We start from the raw sequence: 24,600 nt of genomic DNA, 5'->3' as shown, positions 1-24,600 counted from the left end.
AAATTGTCTTAAAATGCAATATATCTTATACATACTTTTTCTCCAGTAGAGCTAGGATTTTGAAGATGTTTTAACTGGGTGTTTTTCATTAGCATTCTTGGATTTCTTTTATATTTAACAGTAATTTTTTAATTTCCTGAACTTGAAATGCATGGCTTTTTTGATCATTACAGTGTTTTTATAACACCTTTTGTTCATGTGTTGCTGGTATAAGCTCCCAAACCTCCTCCCAGCTTCATGTAGCTTTGTGTCTGAGAATCACACAAACCATGGATATGCACAAGCACATACTAAAAAACCATCCTTCCCGAACCAGTAGGGTTAGGAATTTCAGTAACACTACAGATTTAATGTTAGTAGCAAACTGTGCTGTAAATAGAACTAAATTTTGTATTTGAATAGAAACTTGTGTCCAAGCACAACGTTGTATTGTAGCCTCTTCTGCATTTAATGTTCAGCAAGTGCCACACAGCCATTTTGCACACTTATATGCCACCTTCACTTTCTGTTTTCTTTTATCTCATTTGTAGAGCTGGAGTCGTTCGTCAAAGTTAACTGAAGTTACCCCAGGTTTACACAGAAAGGGAGCAGGAAAAGACGGGGAGTGTGTCTCAGCAGTGACAGAGAGCACGGGATCTGGATTTTCTTATCGGATTTTTGAGTGAGAGTATCCTCTCACCTCTGCTTTGTTTATGTGGCTGATTTATGCCAGCATCTGAGAGAGAAGAACAGGTGGTCACTAAAAAGGGGTGTCTGGTCTTCATATGCGTGATGCCGTACCGAGAAACCATGCATTGCCTTCAGCACATGCATGCTTTAAGCCGTTTACTAGCTGTTGGAATGAAATGCATTAGGCTTTAGGCAAACCTTGTTAGCAGCATCATGAGGGCAGAGGATCCACTGGGCTGCCTGGATGGCTTGAAGAGGAAGACTGTGACTAATGGATTTCCTCAGGAACAGATCAGAGAAGTTAACTGCATCTCTAAAATGAAGAGAAAAATCCTCCAGCAGTCTTGCCAGTAGAGCTGAAACATCTAAAATTTTTGCCGGGAATCAGAGTCTTTTACTTTCAAACAGGTGAAATCAGGTGTGAGCCCCTTGAAGTCAAAGGAGTTACACCAGCAACAAAGAAAGGTAATTGTAAGATAAGGCAGGTCCCAAACATCAGGATTTGCAAGGTATTACTGCTCAAATGACATTCAGACTTAGCATCAGCTGTATCTCCTTTTATCCACTAATTGTGTAATTCATTCAAAAGAGCAACCAGATTGGTTTCATCTGTTACATGTTGTATGGGCCAAACCCCAGGAAAATATTTCCCTTGGCTCATCCCAAGAAAAACATTCACACATGCTGTTTATTGTGATATCCCCAAATACTACTTTTATCTTATGTTTTAGCTAGATTTTCCTTTAAACTTGCTTTTCTGATTCCTTGTCCCTTTGGTATCTCTTAATTAGACCTGGTGACTAATTCAGAAGGAATTATTTATTTAACAAATCCCACCCTTTCCTATCACAAAGCATCTACAAGCAAAACACTTTTTTTTTTTTTTTCCAAGTTGCTATTAATTAAAAATTATTTACGGACATTCAAAGCAGAATTCTTGTTCAGTAGCTTTCCCCTCGTGCTTCTTCTATGTGCCACCAGTGCTCTGCTAGGCTGTGCTCTGCAAGACAGTGATGCCTGAATGACTAACCACGCAACAACTTGGAATGGAAAAATGTTTATGTCCAGACATAGACGCTTCTACAAATATAGCCTAATTAATAGTGTCAGACATCTGTCTGTTCTTCACCCAAATCTCTTGCTTACTGTTTTGCCTTCCCAGTCCCAGACAGAAGGTATGGTCCTGTACAGCTTGGGAAGGTCTCCATGCAGTTGTTTGTCCTTGCAGTGGCAGCCAACAGCTGTAAAACGCTATGTGAGCAGTCTCCTGTCTCCCCGGCTCTTTTCCTTCCCTGATATGCCGGCTCTCTTCACTCAGATGTCTTCTACTGAAGGGAAAGGGGGAGTGAAAGAGAGTGGAGAGGAGAGCTGTGTTTACTTTTTTGTATGTGGTGTCCACACTCCTCATGTTGCCCCTGAAATATATGAATGCGTATGAGTGTGTATCTGCATACACACCTGGAGCGTGGGTTGGTGTGGGGGCACATCCCTATACCTTTCCATTGACTTTCTCATACACCGTGCTCCAGACGCAGCTGCAGGGGAGAACAGACCTTTCAGCTTGCTCTCTGCTCACGGCAGATACGTGTCGGAGGACCACATGGGACCTCGAGAACACATCTTAGCAATGGGTTGTTTTGTAGGAGACAAGGGGGTCATTGCCTTTTTCCCCAGGGTTTTGAACCTGGTGAAGGGCAAGAAATTGGTCAAAATTTATCAAAAGGAAAACCTGCTGGGGTTACCTGCAGCAGAAAGAACCACTGCTGTCTATAACGCACTACAGGCACAGACCCTCCTACGCTGGAGCTGATGCAAGCCTGACTTCACATGGACGTTCATCAACATGTCCATACAGTCACAAATCACAGCTGAGTACCTTGAAGGTGGGAGGGCAGCCCGAGAAGCATGTCACTGAAATCAGGAGGTGACAAAAAGCTCCCCACAGCACCCCCGGCACCAGCACGGGTTTGCTGCTGGCCCTGGGATGGAAGCCCCAGCACAGGAACAACATTTCCACTGCTCAGGTGCTCCACCTGAATCACTGGTTGCAGCCTGGCCAGCCACAGCTTCAAGGCAGCCTTGCAGTCAAGCACCAGCACCAGCACCTCTTCCCATTCTGTTCCTCCCATCTGAGGAGGATGGGCAAACAAAAAGTCTCAGTCAAAACCGCCTTTTGAAAAGGAGGGAGATTTAAAGGAGTTTAGCATCTTTGCAGTTTTTTTTTTTCCTAAGTGATTTTTTAAGGAAATTAACCACAATTTTTAATGTAGATTTCAGAATAGCTTGCTCAGCTCAATTTTGGCAAAGCAACTCGGGCAACTGCAGAGAGATGAAGCTGTAAAGTGAGGTCAAGCTGACTATTGCTGTCAAAAGACCTCTCTGGAAATTGCATGGAAAATACCTGCCGCTGGGATGATCGCGTAGGGCTAAGCCTCAGTTTTAGGAATTAAGGAAGAAGCAGGAAGAAGAGGGGCTGACTTCCTCCAAGCCTGAAAGAGGAAGGAGACACTCCTCCTCACTGTCAGCAGGGGAAGGAGCCGTGCTCGCAGATGTTCCCCTTTCCCTTAAGCTGGGTGTCACAGATTTCCTGGGCCGGTGACGGGACACAGGCCTCGAGGATGTTGCTGGCCGGCTGCCGGAGGCTTCTGTGATAAATAGGTCCAGTTAAAAAAAAACCATCACTGATTCGAGTGAGAGCTCTTCTCATTCATTTTCACCAAAACAAGTGTTTTGGGTTTTTTTCCTAGAAGATATTAACTTCTTGGGGAGGGAAAGAAAAAATAAAAAAAACCATCATTTCACCCCAAATGAAGAGCTTGGTGTTATTTTGGCTCCCGAGGTGCTGTGGCGTCTCCCAGGAGCTGTGGCTCAGCTGGCTCGTGCCTGTGCAGGGCCTCTGGCCACCTTTCCTGCAGCACGTGATGCTCGCCGTGATGCATGACCCGTTTGTAAACAAGATAGCATACAGCACGTACAGAGAGGCAGTGGAAAATAAGAGGCTGAAGATCGTATGGGATATGTAAAGCTTGTCTCATTTAATACTTCTTCACAGCTTTAGCTTTTGTTGAAGGATTAAGCTGTCCTAATCTCCACTAAAGCCAAGAGAATAACAAGCCAGTTATAATTAATCTATTTTCTTGGCTTTGGAGAAAATCCCAAGTGGTTATTTTTCTTCATCTACTAAGCCAATTCCAAGGAAAAACTCCTGTCAGTGTCAGTTATGTGAAAAGTATTTCTGACTGAACTTGATTCCATGGAGTAGCTTTGAAAGTGCTTTCTCTGCTGATGGTTTGAGGCGTGTTTTATGAACATGTGTGCATTTCACGTCCAGCCTCATGACCATGTCCACCTCCTTTGAGTACCCTGGGTGTGTGGCATTGTTTTCCTTCTGCTTTCTTGCTCCATCTACTGGAACCAGTTCTACATGGCATTTGAATGAACAAATCATATGATGAGTATATTTATTTATTCTTATTAAAAAAAAACAAACCCAAACCTTTTAATCCAGTCTTTACAGTTGATTTATTTTAGTTTTGTAATAAAGTGCACATTTTGTAAACTAAATCTCCCACTTTTTCAGGCTCTTAATCAGAGCCCTGGCAGTAAGAATACTCTTCTAGATCTAAATATCCTCATAGGTTCACATTCTTACTGACCTTTAATGTTTCCAAACTCTCATGAAAATATGTTGTTGTTTCTCAAAAGATTAGATGTAGCAAAACAACAAGCAAAAACCCTCTCCCAGTATCAACAGAAGGGTGTTTTGTGGAATTAGCTGAGATTTGAATATACCAGTCATATGTAACTGTCTTTTTTAAAATAATAATAATTAAAAAAAAAGTTTTAGAACACATGGAAAAGAAGCTAAAATACTAGATGCCGGAGAAGAGTTAATGCCACACCAGTAAGATTCAAGATAACATTATTGTCACTTTTGTTTGTCCCTTATTTAAAGAAGTGGCGACTGGAAAAGTTTTTCAAAAACAATCCTGTTGTTAAGGATTGGCTCGTTAGGAAAGGGTTAACTTTCTGTTTAAGTGCCAGGTAAAAAATGTTAGAAGTTCTGTCTGTATTTCTGCAGTTAAAACCTCCACAGTTTTTGTCTTGAATTTCTGCTGTCTTTTGTGCATAAAATTCGGCAGAGTAGTCAGGAATCACTCAAGAAACAGACTTTTAACCTGTGGGTCAGATTCAGGTAGGGCTGTGATTTCTTTTTGTAATTCTCCTTTAAGCAGTGTACAGTTTGTTTCCCTGCCTATGAATTTCAATTGAAACTGTTAAAACTTGTGCAATACCAGTATTTTTGTCAAGGCTCATCTAGCATTAGCACTAGTAGTCAATGAAAAAATAGCAATTTATACCAAATGGACCAAGACATTTTGTGCAGTAAAATTTAGAAACACTAACACTAGTGAGTCTTTTCCTCAGATCCTGTAACATAGTCAGAGCTCCAGCAAGGGATGAGGCTATGGACTGGAACACAATATCGGTAAGTTCTGAAACGCATGTGTCTACTAACAAAGAGCGTGCAGAGACCTTTATTGGAAGGAGAACAGTGTTATTCTCACAGCTTCATGGGGCTGTTCTCCTGCTTCCCCGGTTCCACCTCCCTAACTAGCTTCTTTCTAGTTTTAAAGGCATGACTTTCATTCTCAGAACAGTCAGTCCCAAAAATGCGTGGTTCAGCTAGAGGGCTGCAATAGCCTTTCCAAGTTGATGGATCACATTGCTTCCCTGTATATTCTCTCTCTGAACTTGCTGAAATCAAACACTATAGCATGGGTTAACAGGCACCCCTGTCACCAGAAGTTGTGTATTTTATGTAAACTACATAGTTTTAATTAGATTATGGATCAATATTCTTTGATTCTTACCTATATTATGTTATTTATAATGGTATCACGTCCTACCTCCTCTTTCGTCCGAATACCATCGATAAAATAATTCTTCTTTTAATTCCTTATATAGGTAAACTGAAGCATCACAGTTTTCAGAAGTGATTCATAGTTGTGTCTGCCTTAAATCCATGCCACATGGAAACACACAGTCATAACTCTTCTGAAAATCAAGTTTACTAAAGCCAGCCCTAACAAGACATCAGTATATATGTAGACAAAATTTTGAAGTCAATAGTCAGTTTTGAAGACTGATCCCATCTCAGGAAAATGCAGGGTCAAATCCCAAACTGCTGACTGCCCACGTTTTCTATAGCATTGACATAGTGGGACTCACTGAAGATCATAGCAATGGAAGAGTTTTCTGTGGATGCACATTTTTTCACTGCTGTCTTACTTCTCTCCCTAACTGGTTGAAAGCTGTACGCAGAGTTGCATAGAAGAAACACTCTCTGATCAAGCGGATACTGCAGCCGAAAGAAGGACTTCCACCGGTTCCAGTGAGGTTTGACTCTGGGCATCTTGTCTCAGGTGGCCACATTAAAGATAGACATAATATAATCCTATGATAGTAATCATTTTGCATATTAAAACTGTATCTGTAGAACTAGGACATCAGTGGGAATAGCTTAGAGAACACTGTACGTGTGAGTTGAAGAGTCATTGTTAGTGACTTTCTTAAGAATCAGGAAAATTAAAGCTGCAGAATTGTACTGACAATCAGACTGAAAACACATAAATAAAAAGATTTCATTAGATCATTAGGTATGAATAAAGTGCATTATCAGGCTGTCTCAAGAGTTGTTATGGAATCTGATTAATTTTAACAATTCCATTGGTGGTGTGAATGAGGCAGTAAGGCAGCCTGTTAATTAATGCAGTGATTAATAATTTAATAATCAATTAATATTTGAGTACATTTTCAGATGATGGGTAAAGGATGGGAACTGTAGGGAATATTCAGAGTTTGGGTAGTACTGAGGGATTTAGGAAGGGTTGAAACACATTTAAAAAATAACTAAAGCAGAACCTTCCTGGAAAAGGTTGCACATAAGGCACACAGAATCTATACTTATTTTCTTGCTAAAAATATTCTTCAGCCTCCATTGTCTATGGGCCTTTCAGATGAACCATGTACGAATGTCCTTTACAAGGTAAGAACTGGGAGTTCAGGTATACATCCTCCTCCTCTCTCCGTACCTCTAAGTGCAATAAAGGCACTTTCTACTGGTATATCTGAAAATCTTGTCTTACTGGACCCATGACATGTCTTAACCCGTATACAGTCTGGAGGAATTTACCTACAAGAATAGGTCACAAACAAAACTGGTTTGTGTTTTCTTCTCAAAAGCAAAAGAATTAGACCAGACGGGGAATAAGAAGACCATCTGTGCCTATTTAAAGGGTGAGACTGCATAACAGCAACAGATGTTATATTATTGTAGTCAGAAGAGTTTATTGCTAACAGTGGTAAATATTGTGCATGTTGAGTTGGATATTTCCAAGCAATAATTTAACAGACATACTTCCACATAGGCTTCCCTTTTCTTCCTGGACTACGTTTCTTTAGTTTTGAGTGTCATGAAAGGTCAAATTGCAGAAGATGTCTAGATAGCAACATTTTCTATATACTGAGAATGCTGAGGACTGAAAAGCCAGTGATACCCATTACAAAAAAGGCTTCTAGTGCTGATGATTAAAAAAAATGGACAAGTCTGCATGACAGAAAGGGCTAACATTCCTCCAGCTTCACGCAGTTCCTGAAAGCCCTCTTTAAAACTGGAGAAAACCACCGTGAGAGGGTTCATCTGGATGCACAGATCAGATGGATTCTGTAACTGATGGCATTTAAACATTGCATGACTCAGGAGCAGGGCCCCCCCTTCAATCTGGGTCAATTACTTCTCCTGAATAAATTCTGAAAGCTGTTTGAAACTACTCTGCACCAAAAGTCCATAGCAGAAGTTGTGGTAAATGGAGCAGCAAAGTCTTTCACTCACCAAGACCTTCTGCTGGCCACAGAGAGGTGGACACACCTTACGTTGCCTGATTATTACAAGGTCACATCCAATTATATCAGTGTTAAGGCTTTATACAAGTCTCATTCTTTTGTTACTTCTTATTCACACTGTTGTGGTTAGATGTGCAATTATGTACATTTCTATTAATGCGACTCCACATGAAGCCTAGAGTGTGGATTTGGTGGTTTGTGACTAGGTGTTAGTACTCAGCGTGGTATTAGCTACTCACACAAAGGCATGTGGGTTTTCATTTGTTTCCTTGTTTGTTTTAATTCAGGTTTTCACTTTATAGTTGGAACAGTTCAAAGGGCTATGAAATTCTGAACTAAATGTGCAGAAACATCTATGCAATTTCTTCTCTGCTTACTTTTTTCTTTTCTTTTGCAGAGATTTTAGCTGGTTTTCATTGCTAAAGCAAGAAATGACAATAGCTCACAGGTTTTATTACCTTTGTGTTTCTACTTGCATCTCTGTTCTCTTCTTCCCTAGAGAGGGCTTTCCATCCAGGCTTCTTGAAACAGTCATTCTCTGCTTCTGAGACACAAGTTATGGTTAAGGGGTTGCTTTGTGGGTAGACTTACAAGTATCATGCTGATAAAAAGGGATCAGATAAAGTCTTGCTTTGTCCAAAAGAGATAAGTTAGAAACTGGGAATGAATGAATGAATGCCCCATCAGTGATCTACAATTACAGGAGCTGATGGGAAGCAGTGTCAGGAGAATCCAGAGGTTGCCATAGAAATGTAACAAAGGGTGAAGTCCGCAGGGACTGCACCTGAGTCAAGTACCAAATGTGTAGGAATTCTCAGTGAATGAAACTCTCAAGTTTAAGAGAAAAATAGAAGCCATAGCACAGATAAAGATAATTGAGCTGTCTGTCCTGTTTGTGATATCATGGTAGATCCCATCTGGACGTCAGCCGTGATTGCTGTTATGCCGCTTTCCCAGCCTTGTTTGGGTGAAATATATAAACCTCAGGAGAACTTTCAGAGCATCAGTGTACATCTGCTGGCTTCTCTAGTTCCTTTTGCTAGGAAATTTAGAAACACATTATCATTTTTGGACCACAGCAAGCATTTCAGTTGCTTGTTATGGAAATTCTGTGTAACAACAGCCTAATGCATTCAACTTTGGGATAGCATTTTTCTGACCGTTTTTGAGTGACTCACAGTTTTTAAAAAGACAAGAGGGTATTTCCTGGGTAGAGGGAGGGTGTACAAAAATGGTTCTATTTTAAGAAGATCCTTAACTCTGAATATCCTTCATCAAACAAGCTACTGGAAAAGAGGATGTCATGCAACCTGAAAGCCTCTTTCTAAACCCATTTCTTCATGCACTCCCACGTACCTGGAAAAAGAACAGGAGCATTATGATAACCTAAAGGTCTGGCAAGACTGCTATTTCTACTGTTTGGAAACATAACATTTCTCCCCATCATAGGCATTTTGGAGTGAAGAAAATAGATTGCGTTTCAATCAACTAGAGTTGCAAACAACAAACATAGACAGTTCCAAACGCCCAAATCCATCACCAGAATACCCTGTAGTGTAAATGAGGGAATAGATGTCATTGACTGCCTTAATACACTAGACCACGGAATCCCCATAGGGGCTTTTTGGTCTTTTGAAAGTGAAATTAGACAATTTGTTTTTGAGGAGATACAGTGCCCTCATTTAAATGTTAATCTTAGAGGGGGGAAACCAAGGTTTATGTCTCAGCCCTGTCACAGATTTCCAGCAGGGAGCCAAATTCCTAAAAAAGATATTCATTCCAGCACTTAGCAAAATTAAAACAAAACAAAACAAAACAAAACAAACATGATCAGTTGGGAATCTAGCAGTCGCTAATTCTTTCAGTGGTCTAAACATCTTAAGCATTCTGACTCAGGTTAGATGCTGGTCTTCTGCAACCTGAAGCCCAAGCGGACAATCTAAAAGGCAGATAACGGGACTCCCACTGCAGTGCAGCATTCTCCGAGGTGATTCATCTGCCCATCTCGGACAGCAGTGTCGAGCTGGGATGAGTAGTTGGCTGGTGGTACCTTTCTCCCTCAGGTGACTGCAGAGGGAACCTACCAAAATTTTAATAGCTATGGTTTGGTCATACAAATCCCATCATCTGAGCCTCCCCAAGATGCAATAACCTGACTTTTGGGCCTGACAAGGATGTAGTTCACACAACCACAGGTGACTGAGGTATTTATACTAAGAAAAAGCTTAAACTGTATTTAAGATGACGACTATTTTCCTGTAATTTTCCTATCCATTTCAATCAATTAGAAACACCAAATATATACACAGTCAATAGTTCTTATACACTGTACATTGTGTCAGGAGCTCTTCAAATAGCTTGTTTTAGATAATGTATATATAAAAAGGGGTGAAACATTGTAATACTACACATTTTTCCACATTTACAAGCTGTATTTGTAGTCTCGAGCATATATAGTCAAACTGAGATCTGGGTAATATCCCTAGCAAATTGTTATTAATTAAAAAAAAACAGTTTCAGAAAGGGGAAGAATTCTCTCTGAATTCATTTAAAATTCAGCAAATTAGTTTTGACAGGGGAAAAAGAAGAAAACATTAGGAGATGTCAGACTTTTTTTTCAACAAAGTTAAACATTTGCAATTTTATTCAAGTTGATGTTATCATTTCAAATTTGATCTGCTATATAGAAGGGGTAAATAACCCTAAATAAAATTTTAAAAATGAAACTCTAAAATGAAACGTAATTTCAGCCCACCCTGAAACAGTTCTCCCGTTTTCATTTTCTTTAGTTTAGGCACTGAATGAAAAAAAACTCCAATTATTTTCACATCTCTCATTAAATTCCCAAAAGTTCTCATAGAAAAAAAATCTTTCCATCTAAGAGAACAATGAAATTCTTAGGCTTCAGAAATTTATAAAATACCATTTTAATGTTAAAGAGCAATCTTATTGTATGCAGTCTCTGAAACTGAAGCCCTTCTTTTGGTTTGTGTTTCTGATGGTTTTGAAAGCATTGTTGAGAAGACAGAATAAGAAGAAAATCTTTTATCCAGACTCTGAATTTCAAGTCAGGTTAGAGACAGAATCTACAGTAACGGATTTTTTAAGAAAGTTTTATTTGCATTCATAACAGAATAAAGTTATTCATTAAATGCTTATAGATTAAAGCTTGGTTAATGAGTATGTTTATCTTCCAATGAAATGCGGTTCTGCAAATTATTTTATTTTACAGTAAATGCACAACAGCAGCAACTTTTGTTACTTTACACTCAAGGTACATGAAAATGCCACATGATTTACAGAGCTTGATTCCATTCTCACTCGTCAGCTTCGCACTGGTGTTGGTTTAGTGGCGCGATTCCTCTTGATACTGGCTGAATTCCCAGTCTAAGTGAGAGGAGACTCAAACATGCAGGGGTTTTTTTTTTTGTTCAGGACAATGAATAACAACGAGCTTCCCTGGTTCTAGCAGCTTTACTTCATTCTGATGCATATGTTGTGGCCTCTCTGCTCATTAGCACATGCATTCAAGCTCATGCTAAGCAAAACACAATATATCTGTAGATGAAAGTGCTCAGTGATTTTTCATTCCTTCTCTTCCCACAGCTCTGTGCCCTTAACAGCCCTGCATGCTCTACAGAGACAGCACCGAGTGGCAGTGTACATTAGGAAGGCACAATGACTCCTAGAGACTCCAAGTTTATAAACCATCCACTGGCAGCTACAAGCCGTGAGACCACGCGTTGTGCGCACTCCGCCACGGTCGGTCAGGTCTGCCGAAAGAGAGATACTAGAGCAGGAATGTCCTTTCTATTCCCCACGCCCCACTGTCTGCACGAAGAGGGACGGTTGCAGTCCTACCGCGGAGGCTGCACGAGCAAGGAGAATTCCTGCGTGCCCACCCAACTCACATGCAGCACCACAAGGACCAGCTACAGCTACAATAGAGCCCTCATCTTGCACTGAGAAAGTCTGAAAATGCTGCAGCCCAGATAGAGCGTATAAAATGTAAGAGACCCTTGCATATGGAGTTCCTAAGGAAGCAAAAGAAGCCTCCTTTTTGCTCCCTGTCTCTTCCTTGACCGTCTCGCCCTCCCTTGCTCCAGGTTCAGAATCAAGTCACACAGTAAGCAGGTATTGCAGAGGTAAGCATGGTATGTTACCCTTCCCTAAGGAGTCACACTTCTGTGTGCTGTGAGCTAAAGGAGGCAAAGCTGCCTTTCTGACTTCGGTTAAACTGACAGAAGCTGGCAGCCCGGATCCTTTCGCCTTTGGTCCCACTTTTGTGTTTCTGCTTGTCACGTGCAATAAAGCTTTCAATCAGCTTCAGTTTTTCATGCTCCTCCTTCAGGAAGAAGTCAACAAGCACGCTCTTCTCCTTTTTGATCTGTTCACTGATGTCCTTGGGGATGTCAGGAATCATCCAGTCAACCAGAACACTGAGGAACATCACCAAGTTCTGCAAACACGGCAACAGATGTGAAGCAAGTACGACATATCCAAAATACCCATGCTAAAGCAAAAGCAAAACATTGCTATAGCTATGAGGCAGGTATCAAACCCATTTTGCTGACAGCATGTAGCATTAAGCAGTTGAGTAAGGGCTTAGTTCAAGAAACAGCTCACGTTTCTGCACAACTGCCCCCCTCAGTGGAGAGGCTGAATTAAACACATACTTCAGTTAGGTTTGAAATGGGAAAGGACTTGGATTCATCAAATGATTCATGGCCTAAGTAGCTAAACCAGCCTTATTCTTTACAGGCGTCCAAAGGTGCTCAGTTCTCAACATCAAATTCATTGAGACTGAGTTCAGAATCCATTACTATAAGAGCAATATCAGTGAAAGCATCCTCCAACACAATCATACCCATGTCTTTCCAACGTGGCCTGAGCAGACAACTTTAATCATCATTTTGTCCTCAAATCCTTCTGTCTGCTGACAAACAGGATTTTTTTACGCTATGGCAGCATGCAAGCCACAACCCTGAACCTCAAGTGTCAAGCGGGAAGCAGACTGGGCAAAAAGTTTTGCTTGTTTGTGAAATTTATACATAAATTATGCTTTGGGGTTTATATTATCATGATAATGCTTTGAAAACTGCTGTGTTGTGTAATGCCTCAAAATGTGTGAGAACATTTGCTGACAAGGCTACTAGCATGAACCTTCCATCCCCATCTGAGACAATGGAGCTAATTAACCAGGGAATGTACTCTGGCAGAACAACAGGCAGGCTATTTGAAGCCCAGCATAACCAGTTGGTTTCAAATGTTTTGCAGCCAGTGGTGGAAAATTACTGAAGACAGAGCAAAGAAGCAGAAGAGGGCAATATAAACCAGGCAAGACTCGCAGTCACACTTTGGAATATTTGGCAGGTGAGGAGAAAAGACAGGCAGGTTTCAATATGAGGGGTGGGCCCAATTTGACCGTGGAGGGATCCCAGATCACGGAGGAGAGCAGAAGGCTTCTGCCATTTGGAAGGGAAGCCATGATAGCAAATCCCTTGCCAAGAAAAATCTCCCCACTGGGGAGAATTTACTCCATTTACTTGTAGAAAGTAGCAAAAGACCTGGGAAGATTTATTACTTCTGCTTATTTCTTGCTTTGGGTAAAGAACATCATTTAACAAGCCTACATAGCATTTAAGTGCTTTTTACAAGTGATGCCCCTGAGAGTATAAAAGCTGACAGAGTCCACTTAACTGAAATGTTCAAGAGCCTGGGGTATTTTGGGGGTCCCTGCTAATGCCAGGGGCTAATGCAAGCTGTGGGGCTTCCCTTCCATGAAGGGAGAGGAAAAGGCTGCTGAGGAGGCGTGCCACAGTGCTCCGAAGGGAGAACCTGTGCTGCAGCCCACCGACACCTCAGCAGGCTGGGTGCAAGCACATCGAGCTGGGTATTTAAAACCAGAAAAGCTCTGTTGGCCATGAGCTGCTTTGGCCCGTGCATTTCAACCTATCTATTATGATATTTCTGTGACTGAAATTGCCGCAACTCAACAGACTTACCTGAAATAGAATAACAAAAGCCAAGCGAGCTGATAAGACCGCCCAGTACTGTTTAGAAAACTCATACTGATTTTGGGACCAAGGTGGTTCTCTGTAGTCTTTGAACCTGTCAATGGAGACAGCTCAGTTATCACACAGTTCCAGCAATCTCCTCCTGCACCAATTGCTTTGATTAACATGATTTTCCAATCACAAAACCTAAAGAATCAAATCCTCCAGATGTTCCTACTTCAACCCTTATTATGAAATACAACTCCAGAATTAGAGCTGGACTATCTCCACTGAATTTAACAAGCTTAGTCTGGTTTTCACAGTTGTAACCAAAATCAGAACGTTGTTCTAATGTTGGAAATTTCCAGATTTTCCAGGATTTACAAATGTCCCCTTTTTTTTTTGTTAATGTTAAATTGATCTCAGTGTACAGGGAATGAAGTGTTGAAATTAAAGCATAGAGATAGTCCAAGTAATTTTCAGACTAAAGGAGACAAGCCTGCATTCATCTCACCTAAACTTTGATGAATTTAGGGAATAATTCAGCCCGCGTAAAATCTTACTCACACTTTGGTGGTTCCTGTCTTTGCATTAACGACAGAGGGAGCCATGGGAAAGGCACTTCCTAAATTAACTGTCTAGCCTTAGACAGGATAAAACAGAGCCTTAGTGGTTTGGTGTAAAGACTGATGCTTTTAGTATTATCATCAATCATTTGGAAGCAAACAACAGGCTAATAAAAGTCACAGATGCTCCTAAATTGGAAAGTTTTGCAAATAGCAGGAAACAGAAAGCAATAAGAAATACAGACAGGAAACACAATGAGAATAATCTGGGGAAATGGAAAATAATTAAAAATAAAACAATTGAAGGATCTTTGAAAGGACAGAGCTTGAAACAAAGTGCAATGAAAATAGCCTGGAGCTTACAGTGGCCAGCAAGTTAGCACAAATCTGAAATAAGGCAGCAGGGCAGTATGACTTGTGGATGTACAAACAAAAGGCACGATGGTACTGGGGGGGTATCAGCCCTTCTCTGAACAGCTCAGGTAAAGCCACACCTGGAATGCTCCATTCAGCCATTCAGCTGTGGGGATTTCAGAAGGAAAAAAAGGAAAAAACAAAAAAGAAAAGATAGCAATAAATTGAAGGCAGTTCAGCAAAACGATCCAGGGGCTGAGGAGACTGACTCACCAGAAAAGATTAAAGAGCACATGTATTGCTCCACTTTGGTAAGCAACAGCCACAGTTGGACATGATAACCATGCACAAATTGTGCCCTTAGGACTGAAAAGGATAATTTAGTGCTGTTCACAGTGTTTGACTGGGAGTAATGGGATGAAATTAAGAAAGGGAAAATCTGTTTTGAATACCACAAAACCCTTCCTGACAGTAAGATTCATTAGACTGTGGAAAAGCCTCCATCAGGGGATAATGGAGAATGTTCATATATAAAATCTGTCAGCTTCAGTTTGCAGGTGCGCTTACCAAAATTACCTTCAGGTTCTATCCATATGGTTTTGCACGTTAAATTATACATTTACAATCCACCCCCCCTACATCCCACCCCTCTTCCCCCCCCAAGAAATTCAGTCTGAAATGCTGGATATAATTCTGTGCTGCACCTTCTGGAGATGAAGGACACACCGTACAACCCTCAATGGAGAGAGGGAGGAGGGAGAGGAGGAGAAAACAACTTTAAATTGGAGGCTGTATTAATTTACGGAAGCACTGTCTGGGCTGTGTTAGACCTTGGATTATTTGTTTTGTTCAGTGGTGCATGCACAGCAGGCGAGCTCTCTGTCCTGTCTTACACAGGATTCCTGTTTGGTCCTACGCTGTGCCTGCACTGTGCGATTCCCCCTTTCTGTACAATGTGGACTCCTGCGTGTTGCTCAAATCTGTGTATGAGGGCCAGAGTCAGTTCCCTTTAATTTAATCTGCTTGAACATCAAAGCCAAGGAAAACCACTGAGTTTGTTGTGGATTTTGCCTCACGCTATAAATCAATCCCAGTCTTGAAACGGAGCCCAGGTTCACCTGGAAGGGTCACCAACTGTGGTGGGTTTTCCATTTAATGATGTACTCTGAGCTTCACAAACTATGTAAGTGTTGCAGGACATCAGACCCTGTGGAAATTTCACCTGGCTCTGCTGGAAATCACACTGCTTATGATGCCTGAATCTACATTCAACAGAACGCTAGCAAATGATTTATGGTGAAGGGAGATGTTGTCAGAGCTACAGACAAGGAAGCTGGGCCTCCTCCCCACCTCCCTTTTTAATTATTCTATGGCACATGGGACTTCAAAGTGCAATAACCCGGGCCTTTTCTAACCACCATATTCTACAGGTAGTTTCTTTTTAAAAAAGACCATCTTTTCCCTCACCTCTTCAATTCTTCATTCTTAAAATATTTGATTCAGCAGGTATGCTAGGAACAGCAAACGACCGGTGCTGCAAAGACTATTGTGTTTCAAAATAGTAAACAACTCTAACTCTGCTGAAAAAGGACAAGAAAATGAAGTAGCCAGTGAGGTTTAAGAATAGGGCACAGAAAAGTTCTGAGGGAAAAAAGAAAAATGCACACTGAAAGTAGAGAAATGTTGGGGAAGTGAGGATGGATGGAGAGGACCGGGCAAGACCTAGACAAAACTGAACTGAAACTAGAGCTAAGAGAAATATGCTAGCATATTTCACAAGTATTTTGCATGGGGAAAAAGAAGGACTGGTAGAAAAAATCAAAATGTGTATGTAGGTGGAACTGCAAATCAGTCTAAATGAACTGATCCATTTAATTTCCTTTCACAGCTGGTCTTTGACAAGAAATTGAAGAAAACATGACTGAATCACAAGGAAGTAGTGCTTCAGCAATGCAGGACTATGTAAGAATTGTTCAGGGGAAAACATTAGAATCCACCACTGATCACTGGGAGTCGATGAGTTGAATCCCAGGGCATTAAGTAAATTAATTCATTCAAAGACACTTTATAAATTTTCTGAATAGTGGAGCAGACCTGTCTTAACGGAAAAGTCCCTTTAATGACTCTGTATCTGCTGCTTTTGTCTTTTCAGTGTGATCAGCGTGCTTTCATGTACTCAATTATGATACCAGATTATAAATATTAAAAGGGCTAAACCAATAAAAATGTCACATAACTTAGCAGGGTTTGCTTTTAATTTGCCTTCAGCTACACAAATGGTGTTTTGCTCTGAAAAAAAATCATTACAACTAATACTATGCGTCAGAATGGCGTTACAGCAATGTTTATTTGGAAGCAGTGTCAAAGAGTTCACAGCATTGTAGAAAATGCTGCTCAAAATATTCAAAGAATGTATTCTGAGTGTTCGGTGGGAGAGTTGTTTCTGGCTTGTTATGGTTATTTTTAAGATACCTTAATCTCTGGCAATGCCCGTAAGGAGCAAAATGCAGGCTTATTGTAACCACATTTATCTCCAGAGGTCACAGAAATCTAAGAATAAGAGAGGTCAGCTTGTTCCCAACATATTTGCCAGAAACAGAAAAACAGATTTTATTTCCAGCTTAAGGGACAGTGTTTGTTGCCTATCTCTTGGGACACAAGCTAGATACCCCATATTTTATCACAGTGATAGTTCTGTCCAAAGCTGAGATTTTGATTAGATTCAAATGAGGTGGGTGATAATGAGAAACAGTGAATGTGGTTGCTGACATCTTTTCCTAATTGTTTCCTGATAATGGAACAGAAATGCTTTCATAGTTGTTTCTCATTCAGACTGGTACATGGTCATTTAGTATATGCTTCTTGTTTGCAATACCTATCTTTTTTTTTTTTTTCTCAGTGGCATAGACTTGATATTATCAGGCAGGGACCACTTTTATACCTAGTGTGGATTATTCTCTTCTCCCGGTATTTTGGCTCTGTTAAATCCATGCTAATCTGAGGAGTGCATTTCATCACTGTTGTTAATGCACACATTTAGCAACACACTGGCAGTCATACACCATAAATAGAGGCCAGTGACTAAGAACAGGTAAATAGCAAAGTGACAGTAGCAAAGTCACAGTGAAGTAGAAAATCCATAAGGATCAAGATGCTTGTTGAAGGAAAACACAAGCTAATTTAGGGATACAAATTAAAAAGTGCTAGGAACTGAGAGCAGAAAAACATTTCACAGACTGTTGTGGTTTAACCCCAGCCAGAAACTAGCACCACTCAGCCACTCGCTCACTCCTCCCATCCCACCCTGGTGGGATGGGGAGGCAAATCAAAACCCAGTAAAACTTGTGGGTTGAGATAAGAAGAGGTTAATAATTGAGATAAAAAAGAAAGTAGAAGAAGAAGAAGAAGAAGAAGAAGAAGAAGAAGAAATAATAATGAAAAGGAAGGTAACAAAAAGAGAGTGAAGTATAACCCAAAAAAGACAAGTGATACACAAGGCAATTGCTCACCACCTGCCAACCAATGCTCAGTCAGTTCCCAAGCAACGATCCACCCCTCCCAGCCAACTCCCCCCAGTTTATATACTGAGCATGACGTTTTATGGTATGGAATATGCCTTTGGCTAGTTCAGGTCAGCTGTCCTGGCCATGTCCCTCCCAGCTTCTTGTGCACCTGCTTGCTGTCAGAGAATGGGAAAATGAAAAATCCTGAACTTAGGATAAGCGCCACGTAGCAACAACTAAAACATCAGTGTGTTATCAACATTGTTCTCACACCAAATCCAAAACACACCACTGTGCCAGCTACTAGGAAGAAAAGTGACTTTATCCCAGCTGAAACCAGGACACAGACTTACAAGTCTATCAGAAAGTACAGAGATGCTGCATACTCTTACATGTAACATTATTCTAAGAAATAACTCCTAGCAACATACTGAAATAGGCAATAGCAGAGCTCACAGGGAACAACATTTTGAGAAAAGAAAGAGGACAGGCCCCAGGTGTAAGGTGCTTTACCCTGTCTGCCACAAGCAAAGCAGCAGGTAGAGCACAGCATGCAGCTTTAAGCACTGGAGAGCTATTTTTTCCCTTCTGTCTGCCCTCAAGTCTCATCTGATCGCCTCCCAAGGGGCCGCAGAGATTCCTTTAACAAAGTTCCTGACACCGAGACATGGCTGTGCTGAGTTATATGCTCTTTCTTTACCTGCTTAAAAGTTAGGAGTCTTATCTGTGCACTCATCTAGCCTCTGTTGTAGTCATGGTAAGAAGGTAGGTACGTCCCAAAGGCAATCCCAAGGGCAGTGCCTGAGTTAGAAGGCCAGATTTCTCTCCGCATTTACTCTGCTTCCAGTGAAGGAACTGAGATAGATACATAATTTTTTGTGGGTTATAGTTGGGTAAGATAAATACCCTGCTTAAAATCAGTGGGATCCTAAGTATGATTAAAGTTTGCTTGCTCAGGAGGAGGAGATAAACATGCACAAACTACACTGAATAATGCCAACTTTAAGACTTCTTTCTTGAAAATTATTACATTAGGATATTTAATATATTCTCTAAGATGGGTATTGATTTGTAGGACTCACTGAAGAACTTCCATCTATCCCTTCTCAAGCTATTTGAGCAAACCCTCTTAATCCCTGATAAAATCAGAATGGAAAAAAAAACCCCCAACAATTTCATGGAAGATAGGTATGTAGTCTACATTTAGAAATTTGCAGTCATTTAGAAGCAAGGGGAGGTTTTTGGCTACTTCAGGAACTTAGCTAGAATATGATCCTTTAAATAAACAGTGAAAAGAAGTAAACCATTCTGAAGGGCAGTTCACAGCACCTGTTAGAAGCATAATTACAAATTTAATTTCTCTCTTTGCTTTTAAGTGGCTGCTTGTTTCTAAACAAATTTCTTTTTAGAAGGGTAGAATCAGCAGATATTTACAATTAATTGAATTTTGTTTTTTTTTTAATCAAAAATGGTTGATTTATTTGAAATATTTTCTCTCCTCAACTTTAACGTGAAGACAAAGATTTTGGTAGCACAAAAATGTGCATCCTAACTAACTTTAGTTACAAGCCTTCTATGTCACGCTTAGAGCTGTTCTCACAGATTTAAAGAAAAGACTAACAATCATAACTTGACGGTAACACTATAAAAAATTTCCAGCTGCCTTAGCTATCTCTATTCTGTAAATACAATTTCTTTAAGAAACTCTGAATGTCAGATATGCAGAAACGTAGGGGTCATTGGAACTAATAAGAATTCTGTCTGTATTTTGAATACAGATTTATCAAGTACAATGAATTCAAGTGAATGGAAGGAAAGAAGAAAGAATTCTGAAGCTCTAAGTAGAAAACACAAGTTGATATTTACAATATCTACAATACTAGCAGTATTTTCTGCCAGTATCTGAGTATTCAATAAACCAGTATTGCAAGAAGAGGCCAATCTGATGCTAGATGGTATGTAAATGTCCCCTGTAAGATTTGTATCGTCATTCTGCTATGCTTGGTAACTGATTTTGTGCCCTTTCTTTGACACGGGTGCTGAGAGAATATGGTGATAAGATTTTGAGAACCCCACCTTGGCAATTTAGCCAAAATTTGATCTCAGAGTAAAACCACACAATGAAAGCATGAGAGTGAAGACCTGATTTTGAGAAAGGAGACTGGGAAAGACAGAGGTGAAACTAGTTTTAAAACCAGGACAGGTTCAGATGGCAACTATCAATCAGGAGTACTAGATTCAAAAACCTTGCCATGCATCAGAAAAAGACAGCGAACATATGCAAATATATTATGCATCAAAATCAGGGAGGCCAATTAAAGACCTGTGTGTAGTAAAAACCGTATAAATGAAGGGTCTCCTTCCAAGGAAAATGGAAGAGCAAGTTTTGTGATGATTTCTTGCCATTGCGGATGCTAAACGCAGTGTGATTTCAAGGGAGTCCAAAAGGAAGGTGCAGCAGGCTGTTGAATGTAGCACTGACCCGAGGAGCTCAGCTTTGAACAGCCTTGGGTTGTACTGCCTTAAAACAGCTCTTTAAATTTCTGCATATTTTTATAAAAAAGCAAGGTTACTTTGAGAGCCCTGGAACCACGTTAGTGATTTCTCATGCAAACTAGAACTACTCCATAGGTATCTGCACTACGGGATCAGTGAACCAGACATTTTGGACAAATTTTAAAGAAGTCAAGCCTTGTTTCCCCAGTCTGAAAAGATGAATCTGAAATATAAGACATGCAGACAAGGAGTGGTGCAGGTTTTAAAGATGGGCAGAATTTACTGAAAACTCAGATCTCATCAAGTAAACACTGAACTTAACAAAGAAAAAGAAAGCCTGGTTCTAATTAGTGAGTGTCCATTTTAAAACCTCATTGTTTTTAATGAAAGTTATGTCTTTCAATAAAGAAAGGATTTTTTTATGTGAGTTAAGTCTGCCTAAATTGTTTATTTTGCCTTGTAATGCACTGGAAAAAAAACCTTTTACGAACCTTCTAATACAGTGAGGGTACGCTAAAAGCTGTACTCTTAAAACCATCTTTTTAAAGGCACAAATATTATCAGTCCCCACTTGGAAAAATTTTGTCTGACAAAAGACCCAAAGAAATTATGTTGACGAGGCAAACTGTCATTAGAAGTACTTTACCTGCAGAATAAAACATCCTGTGCAAACAGGGAGTTTTCTGGCTGTGTTCCAGCCTTGAGATGACTGACATTGAAGTATGAGAGCGTGTGATTGATGAAGCCATGCATGGTTCCATTTTGACTGTATGCATATTGATACATAAGGCGTGGAATGAAATCAGATGTGACAGCAATTACAAAAGCCTGAGAGAGGAAAAAAACCCAACGAAACAACAGCGTCGTGAATCTATGTCTAATGTGTTTCAGATTAAGTTAATTCAGGTGATAATTTTCACGTTTAAGGAAGTTTAGAGTGGTGATGAAGTGAAAGTTAAATGGCCAGACCTGTTACAGAACGTATACTTATATAAGTAAGTGCACAGTAACCTGCTCTGTCTCTCTAGGGGAAGGCTGTAGCTAGGGAAGTGGAATATTTCTTAGAGCATAGACTAGTAAAAGCAATTAATGTACTGTACATTTCTTCAACTCTTTCCAACCCTCGAGCCATTAGGAGGTTTACAACTAGTTTTAAAAAACTACAAGACATAATAGCTTGCTGGTATAACATGGAGTATAATTTGGTGTAGTTACACAGTGTTATCTGAGATAAACCAGTTGAGTGTAAGGTAGTCATCCTCCATTTTCCCCTGTGCATCAGGATTTACACATCTGACATCGATGGACCTCATGCTGGTATAAAACTGGTATAATTGTGAAGTGAATCAGATACAGAAGTATCTAGATCATATCAATAAGAATTAATTAGATTCATTTAAAACTACATTTTGCTAAATAGGTCTTCTGCAGCAATATTATTCAGATGGAGAAGCAGAACTGGGCATTCAGTATTTTTTTTTAAATTGGGTATGCCCATATTTACACATCTGTCAAGAAAAAGTAGCTAACTGATATTTTAATGGAATCCCCAGGAAATAAAAATGTTCAGAGTTTGTCTGACACAGAAAATAGTCAAGGCTCATAAATCTGCAAAGTGTATTCTGATAAAACTGAGAGGCTGCAGAGTTTTGCTCATCCAGCACAGATCAGTACTGGAAAACTGAAATCTATGCCTGACAGCAAAATTATGGGTATGTGCAGGTCTGCAATGATTTCCTACCTTAAATCCTGGAAACTGCTGAGCCATAAGTGAACAATGCTCCACCCAAGTCAAACAACACTGCTTCTCTGGAGGCATTATAGTTCTCCCAGTTGTAATAATGATAGCTTACATACTGCTACGGAGTGCTGTTGTGCTGGAAGCTATTGTAGTAGATAAATTGCATAACCCCTTTGCACAAGTTTCCCCTTCAGTAGTGACAATCATCTGCCTTTCTAAAGTGCTTTGATATCTTTGATATTTTACAGCTGGACTCGATAATCTTGAAGGTCTTTTCCAACCTAAATGATTCTATGATTCTATAACCTGTGGGTCAAAACCCCACTAGATAGTAGTATTATAATTAAACTCTTAGGGCATGAGTCTTTTTTGTCTTAAAGCATATACAGGAAATTTTTACTTAAGGACTACATGTAGAACAATAAACATAATATATCTGTATACCAGACACGCATTATGTTCTTGTAATCATTCTTGTTCTATGAAAGAATATATTTTTCCATTAAGATTTTGTAGCTTGGGGAGCGTGTAACCCAACTCAAAAAAAAAAAAAGCTGCTTTTACAGAAATGCTCACTCTGTGGGAGGAATTATGTTTAGGGATATAACCATACCTGTATATATCAGAACAAATGCTAATGTTATCTAGTTAAGGACTTTTTGCTCCTAGAATCCAGGACTTTATATTTACATCCTTTTTATTCATACCAACAGTTATACTAACAGAGTAACAGAAAAAGGCACAGGTATGAATGAGAAGTAGATCTTTATCAATTATCTGGGGTGTTGCCTGCTTACATCCCCTTCATTAGTTGTTCTTATATGAATTAGTCTTCCTGTCCTATATAACACAAGGATAGAGAGAATGAGAAGAGTGAATGGTCATCCCATTTGTAATTAAATCATGTTTTATACTTCCAGAATGAACTGGAGAATTTAGATTTTATTGTATTTTATAGCAATTGATAAAATTAGACTTCACTTTTAAATTATGTTGGAGGCACAATATAAGCTCCCAAGATCATGGTTAGAAACTGGTGTAATCAAATACTTACATTAATGATAACTGAAAGCTTTCCAATACCACTCAAAATGTTATACCAAATTCCTGTAAGTGAAAAACAGAACTTATTAAGGGATTAACTATCATTTTTCTTCCTTCTTATTGAATTTTTGGTGTTATCTTCACTGTCATGTTTTTTCGTTACTTACCTATATCTTTTGCTCTTACTGTGTCTGGCCTCCTCAGTTCAGTGACAAACTTTTTTGCATCAAGCCGGACTTCTATGATGTTGTTCAGAAGAGCAAAGAGAGGTGCCAGAGGGAAGGAGGCAACAAAGAGCGTGACAAAGCCAAACTGGATAACTGAAAGAGAAATATGCAATGGTTTTAAATATCTGCTGAAAGGAGCTGGTAAATGTAGCTGACAGCAAATCATTGTTGAGCTTTGTGCATTACAAAACCCATAAAACTCCACTTCACAATTTGGTCCCAGTAATAAGTATCACAAAGCAAGGCTATGAAAGAGAGAAAGGTTTGTCACTGTGCTTTATGAATGTTTCTAACAATGCTTCGGTCTCTAGCACAAACACAAGCCAAAATAATTAATAAATTTAATAAAGGACAAAGGGCTTGGGGTGTATTCTTCTGCATTTATATATAATTAACTGATTAAAACTGTGCTGTTCTTCCCTGTTCTTTTGCCTGTAAGGAAAATGATACACAAGCAAGCAAGAGGAGAAAATCTACAAGGTGTCACTGTTTCTTCCCAGCTTCCTTTGGAAAACTTGGTGGTAATCTCTCAAGAGCAGGGACAGAATAAGTATCTTTGTGGATGCATGAGCCTGTGGTGTCATATAGCATTTTCATCCCTCCTTAGGTCACTGATATCCTCCAAAGTTGGAAATCTTCCCCTTTCAAGTCCTACCTAGCAAAGGAGAATGCTCTCATCCTTTTTTTTTTTTTTTTTTTTGCTGGGTTTGCAATTTGTGTAAAGTAGTTTGGGAGAAAGAAAGCACTAGTCCACTGGTCCTAAAGAACAAGTAGTATTGCAACGAAGCACAGACGTCCCGAGTTCTCCATGCTTGCTAGAACAAATACACAACTAATAAGCCTGGCTTCTTCCACAGGGGAAAAAAATCAACCAACCAACCAAATAACCAAAGAAAACCCTCTCATTTTGAAGTGGATGGCACATTTTGTATCATCTTCTTCCCAGTACTAGACCACTAGCACGACAGACTTCAGCTCAGCACCCATAGTATAATGATATAAACAGAAAGACTACATCATTTTCTGAGTGAATTATGCCTCTTTTCTAAGGCACAGGGTGACTTGCCTTTATGCGAACAAATTGTCTTCTAAGCAGCT

General features: G+C 39.9%; 1 protein-coding gene across 3 annotated transcripts in view; it reads right to left on the bottom strand.

The window, feature by feature from the left end:
- Positions 1-9,963: 9,963 nt before the first annotated feature.
- Positions 9,964-24,600, bottom strand: part of ANO2 (anoctamin 2) — a 200,223-nt gene continuing 185,586 nt past the window's right edge. For 2 of the 3 annotated variants that reach the window (XM_052790551.1, XM_052790552.1), the window contains exons 21-25: positions 23,443-23,595; positions 23,286-23,338; positions 21,137-21,318; positions 13,581-13,686; positions 9,965-12,034 (exon numbers count right to left, since the gene is read on the bottom strand). In XM_052790551.1, coding sequence (XP_052646511.1) covers positions 11,753-12,034; positions 13,581-13,686; positions 21,137-21,318; positions 23,286-23,338; positions 23,443-23,595 — 776 coding nt within the window. In that variant the 3' untranslated portion in view covers positions 9,965-11,752. Of the gene's footprint in view, positions 12,035-13,580; positions 13,687-21,136; positions 21,319-23,285; positions 23,339-23,442; positions 23,596-24,600 lie in introns of all 3 variants that reach the window. The other variant, XM_052790553.1, reaches the window with a different exon arrangement.

The sequence above is a fragment of the Harpia harpyja genome, chromosome 6 (genome assembly GCF_026419915.1).
Source record: "Harpia harpyja isolate bHarHar1 chromosome 6, bHarHar1 primary haplotype, whole genome shotgun sequence".
NCBI lineage: Eukaryota > Metazoa > Chordata > Aves > Accipitriformes > Accipitridae > Harpia > Harpia harpyja.
Note: the sequence above shows the minus strand (reverse complement) of the source record. Positions and strands in the feature narration are given on the sequence as shown.